Source organism: Lepidochelys olivacea, assembly GCF_965140295.1.
Source record: "Lepidochelys olivacea isolate rLepOli2 genome assembly, chromosome: 7".
NCBI lineage: Eukaryota > Metazoa > Chordata > Testudines > Cheloniidae > Lepidochelys > Lepidochelys olivacea.
The window spans coordinates 42,251,489-42,271,649 of NC_140417.1; the positions used below are offsets into that span (position 1 = coordinate 42,251,489).

The 20,161-nt window shown below is 37.5% G+C and overlaps 1 protein-coding gene across 7 annotated transcripts in view; it reads left to right on the forward strand.

Moving 5' to 3' along the window:
- Nucleotides 1-20,161, forward strand: part of PFKFB4 (6-phosphofructo-2-kinase/fructose-2,6-biphosphatase 4) — a 90,551-nt gene that overhangs the window by 40,173 nt on the left and 30,217 nt on the right. For all 7 annotated transcript variants that reach the window (XM_084634257.1, XM_084634259.1, XM_084634260.1 and 4 more), the window contains exons 2-4: nt 10,864-10,980; nt 15,592-15,688; nt 18,136-18,202. In XM_084634257.1, the coding sequence (XP_084490383.1) occupies nt 10,864-10,980; nt 15,592-15,688; nt 18,136-18,202 (281 nt within the window). The remainder of the gene's footprint in view (nt 1-10,863; nt 10,981-15,591; nt 15,689-18,135; nt 18,203-20,161) is intronic.

The window sequence follows — 20,161 nt, forward strand, 5'->3', positions numbered from 1 at the left end:
TGTCTGTCCCAAAAATACTGTAAATGAATGCTGGCTGAAAAGGCACTTTAGTGGTGTTGGTCTCTTTTACTTCATATTAACCAAGTAAAGTTAAGGAGTTAAGAAAATTAATTTTCTTATAGTGACTAGTGGATCTCAATAACCCTGAGACAGGAACATAAATGGTAAAAGGACCTTCCTCTCATGTGAAACCTTCCACTTTCTGCTGGACTGCAGTAAATCTTTTTGGTTTCTCTTCTAGTTCCTTTCTGTTTAATGACAGGTTTCAGAGTAACAGCCGTGTTAGTCTGTATTTGCAAAAAGAAAAGGAGTACTTGTGGCACCTTAGAGACTAACCAATTTATTTGAGCATAAGCTTTCGTGAGCTACAGCTCACTTCATCGGATGCAGCATCCGATGAAGTGAGCTGTAGCTCACGAAAGCTTATGCTCAAATAAGTTGGTTAGTCTCTAAGATGCCACAAGTACTCCTTTTCTTTCTGTTTAACTTACTCTTTGTATTGCCATATCATAAATCATTTCTAGCTCAGCACAGGATGCATCTCTTTTTACAAAGCTGTAGTTAAGGCTGCGTGGGGTATTTGCATCAAAAACGGATCTGTTAAATAAAAAATGTATACATTTTCACCTGATAGGGTTTTTTTCATTTGTTTGTTTTAACTGCAAGATGTCTTAAAACAGTGGGCTGAACTCAGACCTAGTATAAGCAGATCTGATTCTATGAAGTTAATGGAGTTGCACTTCATTGGGCCAAAGCTAAATTTGGCCTAAGGAGTTTAACTACATGTTTTACATGTGCTTTTAGATGATTCTAAATTAGTTAATTTTTTTTAAAATGAAATGTTTAACTAGGCCATCTGTTACATCACTTAATAGATTTTTTTTGAGGTCTAGCCAACCGAGTTATTGGGCATTAGGACTTATGGTTTCAGGTTTTGTAACGTTGTAGTCAATTTTGTAAGAGGTTTCATCACAGAAATTTTTATCTCAGTTTAATTAAAACCCTACCAAGCTTAAGTCATGACAACCTTATTGGGCCAAGTGGTTTCAATAATACTGAATTCAGTCGTGGATGGACTGCAGTTATTGTGGACTTGTAAGGCAAATATCCACAATCATGTTTACATGATCTAAAGTATCACTTTGATCCATCCATTAAAAAATGCTCCTAAAGATTGATTTATCAGATAGACTATGAAACTAATTTTTGAGTATGAAATAAATCACTCAATTAAAAAAAATTGTGTAAGAGCAATAGAATATGGAAAAAATGCAAAAGTACTTAAATATCAGTTGCTACTGCAAAAAACACTGTGGAAGACTTCACACAGTTACTTTAGCCAAACTTATATCTGTTTTCAACAAATGATAATTTGTTAGAGTGGCAGCTTTTAGACAGTTAAAGTGCTTCTTAAAAAGAAGGCCAGAAGAAACTAAAATTTCATGTACGCAATGGAAATGTGTATTAGAAATCTGTGAACTGATGATCTGCATGAATCTTCTCAAACAAAAATAAGTGGCTTCTGATGTTTATAAATAACAAATAACCAGCTTAGACTTTTAACTGTTATTAGACTGTCCTGTTTCTTGGTAAAGTTCTGTAACTCTTCCACAGGCAAGGCCTATGTAAATGGAGAAGCGTTTTCAACAGAGCATTAAATAATGTAGAAATAAATTTGAAATCTTAAAATATTTTCTTCTGCTCATGTACATCTTTCCAGATTGGCCTACTTTTTTTCACCTTTGATAGATTTGTTACAGTATTCTTTATTTTAACTTTTTTTAACTGATGTAAGTTAAGGTTCTATTTTTAAAAATAAGTATTTATAAATCCTAATTATGCATATAAATGTTTACATTAATTTAAAAAAGTGTATGTTTGCAATGAAAACTTTCACTCCTTTAATTGTTATAACCTCCAAGCTAATGCTGTGGTGGGGCACAGAACCAGAAAATTAAACTAACTAGTTTATTTTAGCCCAGGTCTACATTACAGTTTTTTAACTGAGCCTGAAACTAGTAAGTGATTTAGCTGAGTCTAAATGTAATCTATGTCTCCATGCAACATTGTTGATACTCTGTTAGGAACCATAATGCTGAGTGTTACACGTGTCCCACCATCTTTGACAGAAACAGGTTTTGTTTTCCTAGAAACAGTCTGTAAATCAGGTGTTTTATGGTGTAGGCAGGATGCTATAACTATATCTGTGTAACTGCCCAGTCCTCCTTCCTCCCAACTTTTTGTGCTCACAAAGTGTATGTATTGCTGTGTGTGTGTGTGGATGGGATCCCTCCCCAGATTTTTATAGAATACACTCATTATGCATAGGGGGTAAATAGTGAGGCTGTTGTGGGTACACCAGCATGGTTGGCACATGGCTTTGTTAGTAAATGATTCGGAGAAGGGGTGTCAAAACCTGGTGATTAACATCAAGTGTGGTGGTATTGGCTAAGCTATTTAGAATGCAAAAAGAGAAAGCAAGATAAATGGTGAAAGGAAACTTTTTTTAAAAGTGTGTTCAATTTAATTAATCTAAAGTGGCAGTTAAGAGGTAAGGATTTAGTTATTTTGTCTTGATAATGTCCCTTTAAATTACTTTTATTATTTTCTGTTTATCTTTTCCTTGTCTTTCTGTTTCTTTCCTGATACATTTCTAAAATAGCTTGTCTCTTCCGATGGCATACCTGTGGTTAATTGGACTTTCTTTAACATTGAGACTGGATAATAGGTAGTGGATCCCATGGATGCAGTTAAAGTGATCACTTTAGATAAGCTATTACCAGCAGGAGAGTGGGGTGGGAGGAGGTATAGTTTCATGGCCTCTGTGTATATAATGTCTTCTGCAGTTTCCACAGTATGCATCCGATGAAGTGAGCTGTAGCTCACGAAAGCTTATGCTCAAAAAAATTGGTTAGTCTCTAAGGTGCCACAAGTACTCCTTTTCTTTTTGCAAAGTTACATTTTAGTCATCTTATCTGGGTTGGAAGAAACCATATTAGGTGTCTCAGTAGACAATTAGAAATTAGAACACATGAAACACTAATCTTTTTAGATTCTGCCTTGAGCATGATAATCCAACAGGAATAAAAATCTGTAAATTTTGGACTAGTAAAAAGCACAACAAAGTACTATCTGAGACAGCTTGGTGTGAAAATACAGGGCTTTTTAAAAGTGTGTTGACTTCACTAAGGTAAAGTGAAAATAAATTGTTCAAAATGACACTAGCTGAAGTAAGGGAATAAAACTCACTAAAAGTCAACGAAGTGTCAATTTTATTTACATCCCCATTTAACTTTTACAGTAGTCTGTCTTGAAAGCATTCTGTAATTGGTTATTTGGGTGCAACTGGGTATGTCTATAATTGGTCTAGATCAAAGCTACTTTCAGGTTCAGCTGTCAGGTTGCTTTAAGTTCTGTGCATCTAGGAATCAAATCCAAGCCTGAGATTTAACTGAAAACAGTAAAATATACTAAAGCTAAATACTTCTTTGTGGGGAGAGGGAAGGTTATAGAACAAAGTTGAAAAATAAAGGCCACATTTCCTTCAATTAAAAAATAGATTTTCCTGGAGCTGTTTTTCCTGGAACTGTATACATCAGTTATTCATAAAGACAGAATTTGACAAGTTGAGTAACTTTTTTTTATTTGAGATTCATATAGCACTGTAAAAGTAGGTCAGTTTCAAAAACGTAAAGACAGACATGGTCACTGCCCTGGAGAGCTTACTTTAAGAGCTTGTAGGGCCTTTATATACAGTTATCTGTATAATACCATGAAGGGACTTTAAATGGGGAGAAGGGGATGCTGGTGGGCAGCTGTAGAAGAAGATGACTACAACAGTATTTTGGATAGGTTAGAGGAGGGAAAAGAAAGTAGTGAAAGGCAGATAGCTCAGAGAAGGGAAGGTTACAGGAATAAAATGTTAGATGACCAAGCTATAGATGAGGCAAGGTAAGTGAGGTAATCTCCCTTATTGGACCAACTTCTGCTGGTGAGAGAGACATGCTTTAGAGTTACACAGAACTCTTTTTCAGGTCTGGGAAAGGTACTGAGAGTGTCCCAGCTAAATACAAGATTGAACAGATAGTTTAGCATAAGTAGTTAGTTAGCACACTAAGGGACAATTCAAGGTGAAGTGGCCCGTTAACACTCCTGTAGTCATAAGACAAAAAGGGATGGTTAGTGAGTTACAGATTGTTGTAATAAACCGTAAATCTAGTGACTTTAGATGGGCTGTTTAGCACTGGGGATAGGGACGATGAGATGGACCCGATGTCTTACAGGGAAAAGCAACAGGATTTGAGAACAATAGGAATATGAATGGGTGTGTTGAAAATCATACCAAGATTACAGGGCTGTTTCTAGGAGGGTACTGGATTAGTCAATGCTGGCAGAAAAGAGATGCTGTGGAGAGGAATTGTGAGCAAGGATGCTCCATATTGCATATAGTGCGTTTGGGATGTCCAGGAGATAGATATCTGACAAAGAGTTGGAAATGTAAGACCAGGTGGAGAGCAGAGGTAAATTAGGAATCACCCACATGGAGGTGGTAATTGAACTTGATGTGAAAGGGAGAGAACACACAAATGAACCCTGAGAGGCTTCCACAGATAAGGAGCGTAAAACAGTAAAGCAAGTAGATGAGTAAAGCAAGGGGAGAACCAGAGGCATAAAGGAGGAGAGAACACACAAATGAACCCTGAGAGGCTTCCACAGATAAGGAGCGTAAAACAGTAAAGCAAGTAGATCAATAAAGCAAGGGGAGAACCAGAGGCATAAAGGAGGATGACCACCATCATCCGTGTAAAGACTGCATATGGATCTAGAACGGGCAGAGCAGTGCTCGATCCCCTCACTAGTTTGTTAGTCTCCTTGGTCAAGATACTTTTGTTGGAATGAAAAGGGCAGAAGCTAAATAGGAGGGGAAATCCGCCTTGGCAGCAAGAGTAGACAGTACACACAAGAATTCTGGAGACAAACAGGAGGGGAAAGGTGGGAGGAGAGAAGGTGACAATCGGAGAGACAGATGGGGCTGAGTGAAGTTGTCAGGCTGTGCATCATAGGTGTGTATCTGTGATGACTGGAAAGAATTGGGGGTGGGGAAGCTGCTATAGGTAAGGGAGAGGGAGCAAAGTAGGAGAAGGAGCAGCATAGTGTAACTCTGTCGATCAAACTGGATGGCTTCAAAGACAAAGTATACATTAGAAATGCTTGGCAGAATTAACATAAATGGATGCTGCTTCAACTTGTGTACGTACAGTTTTATAAAATTTGCTGCAACATCGGCTCATCTTCCAACCTGTAGGGCACTCCTAGTTTTGAATTGCTTTTCTAAGCACTTTCTAAGAGATGTAGCTGTTATCTGTTGTTGGAGGAGAATCAGGCCAGGGTTACTGTTGCGCTCTTCTTTGTCTTCAAGATCAACATGCGTTTGCAAAATGCTGAAACAAAAATAATTAAATTTGACAGGACATAGGATGGGACACAAAATATAGAACCATCTTACCCCCTCCCAAATATTTTCAACCCTCTGTTGTGTATTCTAGTCAGAGAGGATGGTGTGCTCCTATCTAAGACCTAAATACTGCTTTAATTTCAGAGACTAAGGAAGGCTTAATAGAAAGCCTATTGAAGTTAATGGAAAGGTTCTTGTTGTTTTCAATGTGCTTTGGGTGATAGATACCCTAATACTTCTGCTGACCATAAAAGTTGATTTAAGAACCAAATAGAAATAAGAAATGATTCATCAGTTTTAAGTATGTGGAATGGGAGAGACATTTTCACTCATAAGTTAAACGTACTTTTTAGGTAGTATGTAAACTTAAAAATAAGGTAAGACATAAGTTTCAAAAGATCACTTGTTAAATATTCCGGTCTGATTTTAAAACATTGACGCAGCATGTGCACATCTATTGTGAAATAGTGCAAGTAGGAGGAAATAAAAACATCACTTGGTTTTCCTCAGTCTTCAGAAGTGAATAATTTTAACTCCTTTATGCTCAATGTTGCTTTTAAAAGGCTACTAGACTATCCTAACTTTACTATGGGGAACCTATTTCTTTTCCTTTTCCAAAATTCGTATGGAATCTAAAACCAAATATTTGCTATGGAGTGCCAGGTTGGTACAAAGAATGCTTTTTCACATAGTCACATTTTCATCAGGATAACAAACTATATGTTTTTCCCAATTGTATTATAACTTGTGGCCGTATGACAATTTCTGCCTGTTGCTGGGTAATCGGAAAATGATTTGACGGGGAGAATACACAATAACTTTCTTGGTGTGGTTACTTTTATAAGCTTGTGACTATTTGGTTAAAAAAAATCTTATTTGCTTGCATGCATTACATATATTTCTAAAACAAGACTGAGTGAAGTACGCAATACAGTCATCAAGTACTGGATTGTAGCAGTCCAGATTCCTTTTGTCATTCTGTATGGTAGTGAATATAGTAAGGTATTATAGTGTTTTTGAAATGTCAGTTTCTATTAAGAATACTCTTGAAGTATTTTTTTTTTTCCTTTGGGAAGCAAGAATTATTGTAGACCCTGCATACCCTAAATGCATTGGTGGCAATTCTGCTAATCACTGCCATGTATTAAAGTAACGCTCGCACTATGTTTTAGTGGTAGTATTACAATTTCCTTTTTAAACATTTTGTGTTGTAAACTTAATTTTATAGTTTGAGGGTTTACAACAGTGTTATCCTTTTCCTATCCCTCTTTCCTCCCTCCTTTTCATTGTGTGCACTGATAATTAAAGAGCACAGGCCATCTAGACTAATTAGATCAAATTTTTATTTCTTGTCTCTTAATTAAATTGAAAGACATTAAAGCCGACGGGGGAAGATCTCATCTAGTTGTCAGGAAACAGAGAAGGGAACAAAGCTCAGCTTCCAGTACTAAATGGCATTGTTCATCGGGGGATGTGAAAACAGGGAAGTTTCAGTTATGTTTTTTAAAAGGGTTTACATTTTTCAGCAGTTTACATTGGCATGGTGGAATTTCTTAAGCTGCATCACCTCAGCCCTTGGGACACTGGCACTTTCAATGCTGATAACTAAATGAACACATACAGGAATGTTTCTGTACATGTGTTGTTCTTTGTCAGGAGAGAAAGCTATAGTTAAGATTGTGTGAAAATCTCCGTTATCTCCTTTTTCTATATGTTTGAAACTTCCCAAAAAGTTCTCCCATTTTTTCTGAAATCTAATACTTGGTCTTAGCCAAACGTGACTTTTTTCCCCCCTGGAAATGAATGAGAAAAATCAGTGTACCCGTTTTTTTGGTTAGGCGATTGTTGCAGGGAGAAAAAGTAAAAAATCTTTATTTGTTCCTGCTAAACTCAAATGTCTGAACTTCATAAGTTTAAACTTTCCAGGTGACTAGTGCTTGCTGAGGGCACATCAGTCTTCAAGCTACCTTACTACTGAAATATTTCAAGCGTAATATAGTATTTCCTCTAAGGTTAGTTACAGTATTAGTTGCAGGACTGTCGATTTAAGTAAATACATAGTACTGGAGATTGTAGTGCCTTAAAGGCTAAGGCTGAATTTAGCTTTGTTCCTCTTCCCCTCCATATGTAGTAGCTGTTACTTATTGGTAACAATCTCTTTGTAGATGGAAGGCATTCCACCAACCAACTGGGCATTTATAACTGAAGTATTTAGTGAGAGTGGGAATCAGGGCTGCTGTTGTAATTGGGATTAGCAAATTATTCCCTTGGCTTTCTGATAGTAAAGGTGGCATATCCAAAGAATTGTGCCCATAGTGATTAGAGCATCAGATTTCGTGAATATGTTAAACAGTAGGAACATAGGTTCCTAATAAAGGGAGCCTCATGAAATTATACTTGTGGGAGTTATTCTCAGTCTTAAGCACAGCTTCTTCTACAGCATCTAGCACTAGTCTGTGATGGGACACTGAGTTATGTGGGCCATTTGTCTAATCAGAATGGCAATTCATATGTTTGTCAATTAATTACATTATCTTAGAAGAGGTAATAGTGCTACATGGTTCTGAACGGTCCGTAGGTCTGCAACGTGAAGACGAGAGGCATATTTACATGAGCACTTGCTGTGTGGCAAGCTGGGATGTAAATGTACAGTGTTCCAGCATGGTGTGCACTAACTGCCCTTGGGTACCCTGCTAATGTGCACCAGAAGTTCTCAAGTGTGCTTCAGCAGGGTTCCCATGGAGAGTGCACAGTATGCTGGAGCACTGTTGATTTACACCCTAGCTTGGCATGCGTGTGCTTGTGTAGATCTGCCATAGGAATCTGTGCTCGTTCAACAATATGGAAAGTGGTGTCCATCGTAACTTGCAATATGGCATTGTTCCGTGAGATGACTGCTGTGAGAAGAAGGTTGAATTTGGATTGCTCGCCCTAGGCAAATGTCAGAATTTATTGTAAGAATAATTTTGAAGTCATATATGTTAGCCATACATGACATGTTAAAGTCTGGAAATTCTGTTCAGAAAGTAAAAAATCTTTTTGGTTTACACAGGCCCCATATAGAGTATACTGAGCGAACCAGCACTTTGAGCTTTCTCAGCACATCAGCTGCATACAAATCAATTGCTTATTGTCAGTTTCTACAACTTGTATTCCAGTGCTTTCTCTGGATAACTGTTAAAAATTCGAGTTGGATATTTCAAATGAAATCTGCAAGATGTAAATCATGATACATCTCTTGGACATTCTTGGGTCACTTCGATTTTTCCTAGCAATGATGTCTCATATCTTGGAATTTTCAGGGAACTTGTGAGAAAAGCTGACGAGAATAAATACTTGTACTTTTTCCATTTCACAAACTTCCTGTATCCCCCCCTCCTTGCTATTTGGAATTACAGTTCGCGGAATTGAGAAAGAGGAAAAATGTATCAGAAGACATTGTGGTCCTGGCTTGACAAGAACTTCAGAGCCTATACACAGAGTACTGCTTGGTTTGGTAGCTGCACAAGTTTTTACCCGTGTCTTTCTGGAGTCTTAGAATGACATAGAAATTTAAACTCCTTGTAGATTTATTCTGATTCATCCATTTTCCTGGAAAAATAGTTTGCTTTGCTTGATACAGTATTATAATGACAAATCTACACAGTTAAGGTTTGTGTGTGGCATTTACCTGTGGCATTTCAGGAAAAAGTGGAGAATTTTGCCATTTTTAAAATATTTTATTCATATGCTAATCTGTTTTTACATGTTAAGATAATTGAAAGAAAGGGTGGTTCCAGAGGAATTATAAAAGCCTGTTCTTGAAGAAAAGAAAACAGCTTCTTTTAGCTGAAACTTAGAGACACATTAAGATAGTGCTGCACAAGGGACTGTCAAGTGGCCTTTGCCTTTCATTGTAATGCTGTGATTTACTCTCTGAATAAACATATTTGTTTCCATCTGGGTGCTAATGAATATTTTTTTTAAGTAAATTGTTTTTTTCTATAGAGAAAAGAAATGAATGGCTGATGGGTTACCGTATACCTGTGAATTAAGTTGGAAAAAAACACTATATTTTTTTAGCCTGTTTGTTTTTTATTGTTAAAAAGGCTCTGGACTCTTTACATATGTTCTTTCTTTTTAGGCAGCCTTGTACTATAAAATTTCATTTGTAGCCATGATGGATTCAAGGAAGGTAGTTGAATCCATACTGTTTTACCACTGAAAGTATTTCAAACACTTGCCCTTTTGAAAGGAATACTGCCAAGGTTTTCAAACCCCAAATTTAACTTGTTTGAAAGTATAATTTCATGAAATTGTCTAATTTTAAGCATATATTTTGAGAATTGTAGTGGTGATGTTTTATTATCTTACCCTCTGCTGGCTGGACAACAGTAGTTAACACAAGCACTGTTTCTAGAGCTGTTGTGACATCAATAGTGTTTGGAAAGAACAAGACAGTGCTGTTTTGGTATGACAGGGAACTCCATGATGTATTAAACAGCAGCAGTCATGTTTGTTTCATCTCCATTTGAAAAACAGAAAAGGGGATGATTAATAGGGCTGAAATCTTGCATGTTAAGAAGACATTACAAATTTGAAAGTTTTAAAAATGAGAGAAACATCTGTGTCCTTTCAGTGTAAGTGCAGAACTGAACTAGAAGGCATCATAACATATATAGAATCATAGAATCATAGAATATCAGGGTTGGAAGGGACCCCAGAAGGTCATCTAGTCCAACCCCCTGCTCGAAGCAGGACCAATTCCCAGTTAAATCATCCCAGCCAGGGCTTTGTCAAGCCTGACCTTAAAAGCCTCTAAGGAAGGAGATTCTACCACCTCCCTAGGTAACGCATTCCAGTGTTTCACCACCCTCATAGTGAAAAAGTTTTTCCTAATATCCAATCTAAACCTCCCCCACTGCAACTTGAGACCATTACTCCTCGTTCTGTCATCTGCTACCATTGAGAACAGTCTAGAGCCATCCTCTTTGGAACCCCCTTTCAGGTAGTTGTAAGCAGCTATCAAATCCCCCCTCATTCTTCTCTTCTGCAGACTAAACAATCCCAGCTCCCTCAGCCTCTCCTCATAAGTCATATATGCCTGTTGTTTTTTAATATGAATGCAGATGTGTAAGTTTATTGTTCGTTGTCCACATAGCACTGATAAATGTCCAGAGATGCACTGCTTCCACTGATTCGCTCTGCTAAAGCTGTACACAAATTAGAACACAGTCCAGTTGCGTTGCATTGCATTTGCTAGGGAAAACTTTGAATGTGGAATGCTGTAATGGAATAACCACTGAGTGCAGACCTGTCTGACCAGCCACTTCCTTAGGGGCTTACACTCCATAATTGCCTGCTGTTACTTGAGCCTTTGCTTGGCATCATGTTAATTGTAAACATTTCTTTTTCTTTCTTTCTTTCAGTTTGTATGACTAATTGTCCTACACTGATTGTCATGGTGGGCCTCCCAGCCAGAGGGAAAACGTACATCTCCAAGAAACTGACACGCTACTTAAACTGGATTGGAGTGCCTACAAAAGGTTCTGTTCTGCTTTCGTTTACATCACAAGGTTTCTTTTGGGACTGTTAGCTTTTTTAATATATTTCCCTGTTGTTTCTTCTTAAACTCTTGTCAATGTCCTTCAGTCAGTGTATATTTACTATCTTTATTCCATTTAAATTTCATTCTGTATATCAGCTGTCTTGTCTGATCAGTTTTTACCTTTTTCTAGACTGATTCCTGAATGAACTCTCTGCATTTATCTTCCATGTATTCACTCTTACAGTTGACTAACTTGTTTTGGTATCTGAGAAGAGATCTTGTTTATTGGAGGTATGCGGTCTGAATTAGCACTCCTGGAATCAGTTGATAACTTCACCATTGCCTTCCTATGTGACCTTTGAGCAAATCCCTGAACTTCTCTATGCTACTCTTTATCTTTATTACATAAAATAGATGTAATAGTATCTATCTCATTGTTGCTTACTGGGTAATGTTGGTAGAGCACTTAGAGAGCCCTGATTAAGGCACAAAGTTTAAAAAAAAAAAAAGTAATAGTTTATTTGTGGAGTGGGCAGGGACTCTGAATCTTTAGAGATGACTAAACATCTAAAGGTTTCAGAGTAGCAGCCGTGTTAGTCTGTATTCGCAAAAAGAAAAGAAGTACTTCTGGCACCTTAGAGACTAACCAATTTATCTGAGCATAAGCTTTCAGATGAAGTGAGCTGTCGCTCACGAAAGGTTATGCTCAAATAAATTGGTTAGTCTCTAAGGTGCCACAAGTACTCCTTTTCTTTTAAACATCTAAAGTTTGGAAGACTTAACCAACCCATTACTAAGTGTGAATACTCAGTACATTACTACAGTAATGGGGGCGATATGAATACTGTAGATATCTACCTGTAACGCAGGTAGACAGCATAGCCAATGTGAAAGGTTAAACTTCTGACTGCGTATATTGAGATCAGACACTCATTTCTTAACTGCTTTTGAAGGAAAAAAATGAAATATGGAAAATGTGTTCTGGGATGTATTTAGACTGCCATTTGACTTTGTCAGAACCTTCCTATTAAGTTTAGGATTGGGCTTTTAAAATAATTATTTATAATTTTATAAATCTCTAACATTATTTGCATTGGGTAGATGATTATGGAGATGCATGTAGCTTATTGGTAGTTGATAGATGCTCAGTGTTCTTGTGGAACAATTGGGTGTATATATAATATTTCCAAAATATTGTTGTCAGTTCTGACACCAGTGTCCTCTCTGATGAGTGGTAGCAAAAATCCAGGGCCTTGCAGTTTGTTTTCTAGTGAAGGAGAAATCACAGATTCAGATTCAGGGTACCTTTTAAAGTGTAACCTGCTTTTTTTATGCACCTGCTTCAGTCATGAAATGAGACAGTCATGCAGGCCATTGCCTTCCTACAGGAAACTCAGGCCATCACTGCTGCCTAGTCCTCAGGGAGGAGCTCTATGTCAAGAAATGTTCCAAATCAGAGCCCAAGGCAGAGAGAAAACTCTCCTGCTGCTCACGCAGTCCCGTTCCCCCCCCCCCCAGCATCGCCCCTGGAAGCTGCTTCTAACCAAAATTAACATCCCCACACAGTCACAACTTGACTTTCAGGAGTCAAAACTTGCTTGCACATTAAGAAAAATAACTTAGAAGACTGTGTAACAGAGCCAGCTGGTGACATCTCCTATTCAAATGATGGGGCAAATTTAACCATTACAGTGACATTTTAAAACAAAACTTTTTATTTAAAATAAAGTATCTAAGTGTAATATGCTTTTAAATTCAGCAAGCTATTATAGTAGCCAGGATTCCTCTGCTGCCTTTTCATGCGTATTGGGGATGGTTATTGAGCTCAAAGAGGTAAATACTACACGCTCAACTTTGAGAAGCAAAAGTCCTATGTTGGACAATACATAAGACACTGTCCATGTCCAAGACTGGGGGAGTAGATTGTGGGTCTCATCCACAGGCGCTGGCTTCCAGTTGTCCCGTGGGGTGTTCAACCCTAGCTCAGCCCCAGGCTCCGCCCCCACTCCACCCCTTCCGCAAGTCCCTGCCCCATCCCCGCCCCTGCTCCACCTCTTCCCCCAGTGCCACACCCCGTCCCTCCTCTTCCCAACCTGCCTCTTCCTGTCCCAATCCCTGCTTCTCCCTCTCCCTCCCAGCGCCTCCTGCATGCCACGGAGCTGTTCTGTGGTGTGCAGGAGGCCCTGGGAGGGAGGGGAAGGAGTTGATTAGCAGGGCTGCTGGTGGACAGGAGGCACTGCGGAGGGGAAAAGGGGAGGTTGGCTTATCTGTTGCAGTAGACAGGGATGATTGGCTTGAGCTGTGGTAAAAGTTCCACAGACTATCTTAAGTAACAGGTCTGTAAATTTAAATGTTTGTGTTTTAAAAATTAAAATTTTAAAATGAACTGGATATTCAGGAAGGGAATCCCTCTGTATCATCTCCATTACAAACCTTGCACCTTGTATGGTTCAATTGCTATTTCTAATTCCTGCCTAGACCGTCAGTGAGGGTTGTCCTGATAATGGCTGCTGGGGATTTACAGTCATATGACCTGTAGTCTAGTCCTCCTTGCTGCTGTTGGAAAATATATCTTGCATTTAATCTTTAGCTTCAGAGTGAACAACTTGTTATTTTGTCATCACGAATGCAATTTCTTCAGAACTGAATCAGTTTAAAATACCTTTCCTCTGATCAAGTAGATAGCTCATGCGTTGTCTATCACTCTGTTGTCGTAAGCTAACTTGATGGATGATCTTTGTGTAATAAATGTCTGGTCTTGTACTCTCTTTCACTCTGAGGTTTCTTAATGTCATTTAAAAATAACAGAATGTACTCAGTATAGTAAGATTTTATAGCCTTTAATGTGGGTATTAAAATTATTAGATTATCAAAAATCCAGAGGTCAGATGAGTGGTATCTTCTCACGTAGCTCATGCTGAATGAAATAAAGGATCTAAGAACATTGAGTCAATTAGCCTGAGGCTCCCACAATGAGAATTATTTAAAAAATAATTAGACACTTGCTTTTATCCTTTCTGATCAAATCAAATCCAAGTAGCCTAAGGGAGCTAAGTGCTCAAATTCAAATGAATTTCAGTGAGATCTGGGTATTCTGCTTCCTTAGGCTCCTTTGGATAATCCCAAACTATGTACCACATTTGGACCACAAGGTGCTAAATTAAATTGGGTTTCTTCAGTGAGATTTCTGTATTGAATAGATACTAATAAGGAAAACGGTGCCCTAGGGAGAAGCAATATAGAATCTTTTTTCTTTTAGAAAGAATTTCATGTATGGCTAATTTTGCAAACTGTACTTTTCAGTAGTCCTTAATTTTAAAGGGCTTTGACATGAAGAAAAGGTCTGTTTCTTAAAAAATAATCATTCTCAAAGTTCTTTTCCCTCTTCTGCATATTCTTCTCTTGGGTTCTTAAACCATGACTTGTTTGTGTGGAAATTGATACCACTCAGGACATAGATGCCATTCAGTTGGTTACTAAAGTTTTCATCGGCTGTACTAGCTAATTTATTGTCATGACCGCTAATGTTCAGCGGTATGTTTTGTCCAGGATTAAACAGCTATTAATTTCCTACTCTGTGACCGTTTTCAGTGCTGTTGTCAGGAGAGTCTGAACAACAGCTCAGTAGTTAATTTCCCCTATTTCTTTACCTCCTTCTGGAAATGAAGACTGGCAAGTAACAATAGTTCCTCAAACAGAATGTTCAATCCAGATTAGTTTAAACAAATGCTCAAGGTACAGCAAAGAAAACCTATAAACACAAAAGAAGTTAAACATGAGTTGCTGTACCCAGAGCCCTATTTTATAAACTTAATTATGGTACAATTCTATTTGCCTTGTTTGCTAAGTTATTGCTGCCTTGCTTTGATCACCTGTGCTGTGACACTCCTGTTGGCAAAGACCTTTGTCCAGACACAAGACAATTGTCCTTTGATCAGTGATGGCACGTTTTATTCAGTATATGTGCAATAAATGCACTGCACTTTGTGCCCCTCTATTCATTTTGAACCTATAGGAGGTTTTTCAGGATGGTATATTCACTTGTTACTTCTTATAGAATAGAAATAAATAGGTTGTGTTCACATAATACAGTGTGTGGAAAAAAAAGTATGGTGTATTTAGCCAAAAACTAGGCTAACTAATACCACATATAACTCTTTTCTCTTTATGTAATAGTTAGTCTTTGGATATTAGGTGCTATGGAAATACAATTTCACTAAAATAATTTGTGGAAGGAAAAAAGTTTATTGAAGCACTTTACAGAAATGAAATAAATTAACTCACAACATTTCTGTAAGGAAGGAAGTAACTTAACCTATTTTGCAGGCGGGAAAACTGAGGCACAAAAAAGTGAAGTGATTTGTCCAAAGGTGCACAGAAGACTGTTGAATAGAACCCACATTTTCTCACATTTGGTCCTGTTCTAGTAACCACAAGGCTTTTCTTTATTGAAATGAGAAGTATAACTAGTTTTGTTGTCCAGGTACAGACTAGACTGATCTGTTCCTGGAGGTGAATTTGTTTCAGAACTGTCATTAAATTTGATTTTTTTTAATGCTAATTACTTGCAGGATTATCAATCCCAACTAATAGTGACTCTTCTCCACAGAATTTAATGTTGGTCAGTACCGTCGAGATTTGGTAAAAACATACAAATCCTTTGAGTTCTTCTTGCCAGACAATGAAGAGGGCTTGAAAATCAGAAAGTAAGTTGGAATATTTTTGGCTTTACACAATGCCAGTTTAATTCTAATGATATGTTATAATTTACTATTGGGAACTGCTGAAAATTCTGATTTTGTATGCCCTGGAAACCTCTGTAGAACTATGATATCAGATACCAAAGAAATGAAACCTTAGAAAAGCAGGAGCAGTGTCTTTTGTTTGGACTGTTTAAAATTTTGGTTAACCTTTAGGTCAAATACCTTAAACAGTTGGATTTATTTAAGATTCGTCACCTCTGGCCCTTCAACAGGCTGTGAATGCCGTCATTCCATTTTACAGGGGACAAAGGGAGTCTACTTATTTATCGCCTTAGAAATACTAGGAATGTCAAGTCTCATCTACTCTGTTTTTATAGATCGTCAATAAAAACAAAGTAAATGAGACTTGACATTCCTAGTATTTCTAAGGCGATAAATAAGTAGACTCCCTTTGTCCCCTTTTTCCCACTGCCAAAAAGGGTGCATACCTATCTTTTCCCTTTTGCTGGTCATATTAAATTAGAATAGAAATTCTAAAGTGTATTTGAATATATTCCAATCAATGCTTCAGGGGAGCTGGAACTGACAGTCTTCATCTGACAGCAGGAGAACTGCTTCGTACTCTGTATGCAGTCAAGTCTGCTGGTGAATTGCGCTGATTAGCTCTCAGTTTGCTATGCCTGGGAATTAGGCAGAGGCCGGAGGGAGTGAAGCACCAGTGGTAAATACTGTGGGCAAAGAAAGCAAATGGAACTCCTCCAAAGTGTGAGGAGGGAAGTCTGTTGGTCGTGGTGAGAGAACCACTGGTATGGAGTGGGGAGAGAGTTTCTCTATCACAGAAGCAGAAATAAGGGAGGCAGATGTGCAGCAGGACAAGAGGGAGCGAAATCCTCTCTGAATTGTGATGCAAAACCAAATATTTGAAATTTGTGTTTTTTTCCTGCCATCACTGAGTCTTTCCGTTCAGTATTTTGTATTTCCCTTGCAACAAGCAATATCACTAATACCGGGAACATGGCAATTTGCAGAAGAACCTGCTGTGTGGTTGTGACATGAGATAGATGATGTGTTTCACTGGCCTCCTAAGTCTCTCTATCTTTTACTTATAGCTAAAATTCAGCTTAATGTGCCTCCATGACGCTTATTAGACTAAATGGCTGAAATTACAGTAATTGGTAAGCCACGTGATCAAGTCAGATCCGTTTGCTGTGAAGGGAACGGGAGATGTATTTAGTTATCGAAGGCTTGATTGATGCATCTTAATTTCCAAACTCTATTAACAAGTAGCTGTTGGTATAGAAATGTTTGCAATGTAAAAGTTGTTGGAATTAAAAAGCATTCATTTTTTCTTTTATGACAAAGTTTTTATCAAGAGCACAGAATATCAGTTACACTTGGAAAACAAGACATTTCACTCCAGAACCTAAAATAGACTAGCAATGCCAGTAAAACCCATTGTAGGATATTGAGCCAAATCCAGCCTGTTTGGCAGCTACTATATGTCATTTAGGTTGGTTGTTAGCAAAAATTGTTGCTATCTGATGGTTCATGTGAAATACCATTTCCTGGCAGATAAATTGTCCATTTCACAAAGAGTAAACAGACATTATCCATAGTATTATTTAGGTATTGAAAATCTTATTTCACTTTGAGATTATTACTAGATCTGGTCAAATAATTGAGTGGAAGGAAATTGATCTGAATGTTAGCCATTTTAAATCAAAATTGCAGGGTTTTCTATGTTCTTCGAGCCAGCTCTAAATATTGTATTGTCTCATTTGTGATTCAGTTTCAGACTAGTGGCTGTGGTTGTGTTAATTTACATTAAAACAAATACACACTAAATTTAAGACAAAATGAGTTGAGCATGCTTAAAAACGAGAAAAAACATAAACTCAGCATAGAAGTCCACAGCAAGTAGACTACTGAGAAATATCTTGAGACAAAATAGCTGCAACAATTATTCATTTTAACCTGAGAAAATGAGGCCACAACTCAAAACACCGAGCAACCATATCTACTAGAAAACCATATTAAGAGTCAACTGCCCATGGATAAGTGTTCGTGGGTGGGGGGGCAGGGAATATTTCAGCTTAAGTGGTGGTATTGTAGTATTATTTTATGAAGCTGTGAACATTCATCCAGGGTTGTAGACTGGGCAGTAGAAAATTCTGTATGTTATGTGCTGATCTGTGCAACATGTTAGATTGTTAGAGGAGGTCTGCTTTCATTTTTGTCCAAAGTTGCGTGCCTGTGATCTATGGCCTTGGGCGAGTCAGCTCACCTCTCTGCCCATTTCCCCACCTGTAATGTGGAGATAGTACATATCAAATATATTGACGACTGACTAATGTTTCTTCAGCACTTTGAAAGCAAAGAGTTGTGTAATGCTAAGCATAATTATGGATAATTAAATTAGTTAAACTAGCATGTATCTTTTTTCCTTTAAGACAGTGTGCCTTAGCAGCGCTGAATGATGTCCAGCAGTACCTCAGTGAAGAAAACGGACATGTGGCTGTAAGTTTTCTGTCTTTTTTTGAAGGCAAATTCTTGGAGTGTGGTCTCTGCAAAAATCACCAACCTGTACTGGGTTATACATAATCTGATTCAGTCCAGAATCATTTTATTATGTGTCTTACATTTTCTTTGTAAATGGAAACTGGATTTATGTTGCTGCTGCATTGGTCGTTTTGTGAAAGGAAAACATGATATTTTCATAATTAAACCCTGAAATAGCCTCCCTTAGAAATGTGTGGGTGATGTCTAATGCTACCAAGCTGTACTAGTGCTGAGGAAAGTGCCTATGCTTTTATATGGTAAGATATCCTGCTTAATCATAATATAGATGCATCCAGAACCATTTGGTATCCTACTCCAATGTTTAAATCAAAGGTAAAAATGTTTTAAAAATTTTCCGTTAAAAAGTGCCTTAATACTAGTGTTATTGCCACTCTAAAAATGCCTCTGAGAAGAAGTAGAACAAAATTACATTTAACCTGCTGAACATTTTCTTTCCTTGTGAAAATAAAACCCAGTGGGCCACATTCAATGGGTTGTCAATTAAAGGTAATGCCACCAGTGTTGTACATCAGTGTTTTTAATTTTGTTGGCAGTTTTGGTCAGTGATGGCACAAACTCCTGTTGGAACACAATTAATATAACTGTTAATGGGAAACTACTTTGGAATGCACATGCACACACACTTTTACTTTCTACTAAGTTATAACTTATTGGCTTTGTTTTTGAGATTTGAATCTTCAGTGTAAAAATGGTCTGTTAGAATCTCTGCTAATCTAATGCCAGTGATATGCAAAGGATTCAAAACATTGGCTGTTCATTGAAATGACATTTTAATTCTCTTTCCTCTGGGGCGTTAAGTTTTCTGCATAATTTGAACTCTGTTTTTGAGACTGTTGACATGTGGAGCTGTCACTCAGTGCTCAGTGAGTTAGTCAAACCAGCATTTTTTTCAGAGTAACAGCCGTGTTAGTCTGTATTCGCAAAAAGAAAAGGAGTACTTGTGGCACCTTAGAGACTAACCAATTTATTTGAGCATGAGCTTTCCGATGAAGTGAGCTGTAGCTCACGAAAGCTCATGCTCAAATAAATTGGTTAGTCTCTAAGGTGCCACAAGTACTCCTTTTCTTTCAGCATTTTTTTGTAAGTTTAAGCCATGATTTGGAGTGTTGAAAAATAAGGACATGCTATTTAAAGGACCTTTTTTACTTTTTATGCTTAATTATAAAAATCAAAATAAATTGTAAAATGCAACCCCTTTCATAGAAGTCTCCACAAACATGAAAGTTTGCATAATAGAATTTATGTGGCTGAAGATATTTTGCATTTAGTCACCTGTTTTGCGATATACCCAAGGTGTGTGCAGTTATTTCTCAATAATGTTCACCTTGTACATTCTGCTTATGAATAGGAAAATTATTAATATGATTTCTAAAGTCAGAAATGGACTATAATTCTTGCCATTTATTATAATCAAAACCTGTCTTTACATCAGACTTGCTTTTCAGTTTTTATATAGATAATCACATTCTATTATGGAGGTTTTCCCATCTTATCTAGTTTTGAAAGCTTTTGACAGCTGGAAAACTTCTACAGGGAAATCCAATAAGTTTACCTCTTTTATACAGTTGAAACGAGTAGGAGTATATGCAGCTATTAAAATGTATGGGAGGTACATGGCATAAGTACAGGAGAGCAGAACAGGATCCCATGAGATCATGCTCATCATGTTTGTTATTGAAGTGAATAATATTGTGAGGCTTTTTATTTTCTAATGGCGTGGTGTGTTAAATTAGGCACCTTTGAAAAATTCCAGCTTTAATCATCAGCAGTATTGAACTAGATTGTGTCTATCTCTGTGGGGTTTACTTTTTGAAAGTGGAGACCACTTTAGAAATGTAACTTGATATTTTCACTACTAGGATAGGTAGAGATGCTTCAGAAAAGTGAGTTCTCAAC